This window comes from Capra hircus, chromosome 15, assembly GCF_001704415.2.
Source record: "Capra hircus breed San Clemente chromosome 15, ASM170441v1, whole genome shotgun sequence".
NCBI lineage: Eukaryota > Metazoa > Chordata > Mammalia > Artiodactyla > Bovidae > Capra > Capra hircus.
The window spans coordinates 3,532,528-3,535,953 of NC_030822.1; the positions used below are offsets into that span (position 1 = coordinate 3,532,528).

At 38.6% G+C, this 3,426-nt stretch overlaps 1 protein-coding gene across 1 annotated transcript; it reads right to left on the reverse strand.

Moving 5' to 3' along the window:
• Positions 2,124–3,071, reverse strand: LOC102180243 (olfactory receptor 8J3-like). Its single transcript, XM_005690251.2, has one exon. The coding sequence runs from the start codon at positions 3,069–3,071 to the stop codon at positions 2,124–2,126; it is 948 nt and encodes a 315-aa protein (XP_005690308.2).

The window sequence follows — 3,426 nt, forward strand, 5'->3', positions numbered from 1 at the left end:
TCCCAGAGTTACCCAAACTCATGTCCATTGAGTTGGTGATGACATCTATGTCGTCCTCTGTCGTCCCCTTCTCCTCCTGCCCCCAATCCCTCTCAGCATCAGGGTCTTTTCAAATGAGTTAGCTCTTCACATCTGGTGGCCGAAGTACTGGAGTTTCAGCTTTAGCATCACTCCTTCCAATGAACACGCAGGGCTGATTTCCTTTAGAATGGACTGGTTGGATCTCCTTGCAGTCCAAGAGACTCTCAAGAGTCGTCTCCAACACCACAGTTCAAAAGCATCAATTTTTAGGTGCTCATCTTTTTTTTATAGTCCAACTCTCACATCCGCACATGACTACTGGAAAAACTATAGCCTTGACTAGACAGACCTTTGTTGACAGTGTAATGTCTCTGCTTTTTAATATGCCATCTAGGTTGGTCATAACTTTCCTTTAAAGGAATAAGCGTCTTTTAATTTCATGGCTGCAAACACTATCTGCTGTGATTTTGGAGCCCCCCAAAATAAAGTCAGCCACTGTTTCCACTGTTTTCCCATCCATTTGCCATGAAGTGATGGGACCAGATGCCATGATCTTAGTTTTCTGAATGCTGAGCTTTAAGCCAACTTTCTCACTCTCCTCTCTCACTTTCATCAAGAGGCTCTTTAATTCTTCACTTTCTGCCATAAGGGTATCAATAGTGGTATTACACATGTACAGATACAGCAAATTCACTTTAATTTCTCTGTATCTTAAACGTGACATCTTTTTAAAGTCAAATGATAAATAGAAATAAGTGACAAAACAAATTTATTCTGGTCCACAGAAGAGAAGTGTAAAAGAGACACAATTGGGAAACATTTACCCAATGATGCTGAGAAGAAATTTCTGAAATTAAAAAAGGATATTCAGAGATTTCCTTCCAAATGAAGTTATACCCATAGCACTGTTAGTTTGTACAACATAATTTTAAAAAATTAACCTGATACATTTTATCATGAAACACTGAGGGTTTTAATATTCTCTATTTGAGGATCCAAATGAAACTAACCTTTTTCAGGGATACTATTTGTGTACCAGGTACATGGCAGGTCTAGAAATCCAGACATTGTTAGTAAATTGGTATCAAACAAGACTTACTGTTCTTCACTGGAAATGCCCAGCTTGGTTACATGCACTATATAAATAATACTCCATTAATTTACCCTCATATTGGTTAACTCCATTCTGATTTGATAAATCTGAAATATAGTCTGGTCACCTGCATATATGTGAGTTGTCTGATAAATTTTGATATGCACTCAAAAACTATCAGAAACCAAAAAATTACAAAAACACTTAATTTTCTTCTTAATGATGCAGGGGACTTACCCAAAACATGATTCATTGAATGCTTATTTATATCAAAACACAGTACATTTATTAAACTTACTGCAGAAAACTGATACTTAGAGTAAGGAGAAGAGAAAATTCTTATAAACTCCATTTATAGGATTATCATACAGTAGTACTCAGAGTGAAAGCCATCAGCGATGATGCCTTGTGTTCTTCATTAATAAGTTGTATCAATTGTGTTCATTGCCATAAAAATAATTTCAACTGCATTTTGGTTATCATTCAAAATACAAATGTATCAGGACTGTGTAGCTTTTCCTTCAAACCACACTAAGAAAGAGTTAGGGATTGTTTTAAATAAATTTGTCAGTTTAATTTTACTACTTGGTGATGAAAAGGACTTAGGCCATCTGCAATTCCAGATGCAGGGATCTGCTACATGCACAGAAAGTAAAAGAAAGCCAAAGAATGAGAAAAACCCACTTACTTCTCTCAGCTAATATGTTCCTTCTTCTGTTTTGACTTATTTAAAACTTTCAAATTCATATCTCTCTTGACTCCTGGAAATATTTATTTCAATGTAGATGTTTGCATAATCCTTGAGAAAATAAGTGAATAATGCTTTGTTTCTGTATTAAATTCATACATCCAAGAGCTTCAGGTTATTTTTGAAATCTGTGCATCCCAAATTCTAGCACCTTTTAATTCCCAGAGTAGCCTACATACCTATTAACCCGTCATCTAACCATTGCTTTTTCTGACACAATGGCAGTTTGTTTTAACTTTATTTACTTACAGATTTCTGAAATTACATCAGCTTAAAAGAACAGCATGAATTTGTCAGAAATCTCTTTAAAGCAGCCTTCACGTCCTTGTTCCTCAGGCTGTAGATCATGGGGTTCAGCATGGGAATCACCAGAGTATAAAACACGGAGGCCACTTTATCAGTATCCATAGAATGGTTAGTTTGAGGCTGCACATACATAAATATCATTGTACCATAGAAGACGGATACTGCCATCATATGTGATGCACAGGTAGAAAAGGCTTTTTTCCTTCCTTCTGATGAACGTATTTTGAGAATGGACAAAACTATGTTAAAATAAGATACAAGAACTATAATTATGGAAACCACCAGATTTGTAGCTGCAGATATAAACACAAATGTTTCTGGAAAGGAAGTATCAGAGCAAGACAAGGCTAGCAGAGGGGCGATATCACAATAAAAATGATTGATGATATTGCAAGAGCAATAAGTCACAGAGAATACAGAAGATGAGGCCACAACAGCTGTGGAAAAGCTATAGAGGTATGTGAGAGAAACTAGCAGGAGACAGACCCACCGAGACACCACCGCCATATAGAGCAGGGGGTTACAAATGGCCACATAGCGGTCATAGGCCATCACGGCTAACATGAGCACCTCAGCTACAATGAAAACCAAGAATGCTCCCAGTTGGGTGGCACATTCATAGTAGGAGGTGGTGTGTTTTTTTACTAAAAAGCTGACCAGCATTTTAGGGGCGATGACAGTTGAATTGCCAAGATTGATGATGGCCAAGTGCCGGAGGAAGAAATACATGGGAGTCTGAAGCCGAGAGTCCACACTGGTGAGGGTGATGATGCTTAGGTTCCCTGTCACGGTCAGTCCATAGATGACCAGGAAGACAAAGAAGAGTGGGATCTGGAGGTCTGGGCGTTCTGAGACTCCTGTGAAAATAAACTCAGTGACCTGAGTGAAATTTCCATTAGCCATTTAAGAGTGTAGAAAGTCATCTGGGAAAGACAGGAGAAGTGGTTACAGTTTTTAAAAATTTCTAGGACTGTTGTTATATGGCAAGGGCAATTTCTGGGGTAAGATTTCCTGGAATCATACTTTGAAATATATCCATTCCCTTGAGTAAGTGAAAGTCACTCAGTCGCGTCTGACTCTTTGTGACCCCATGGACCTTACAGTCCATGGAATTTGCCAGGTCAGAATACTGGAGTGGGTAGCTGTTGCCTTCTCCAGGGGATCTTCCCAACCCACGGATAGAACTCAAGTCTTCTGCACTGCTGACAGATTCTTTACCATTTGACCCACCAGCAAAGTCCATCAGTTCCCTTGCTGC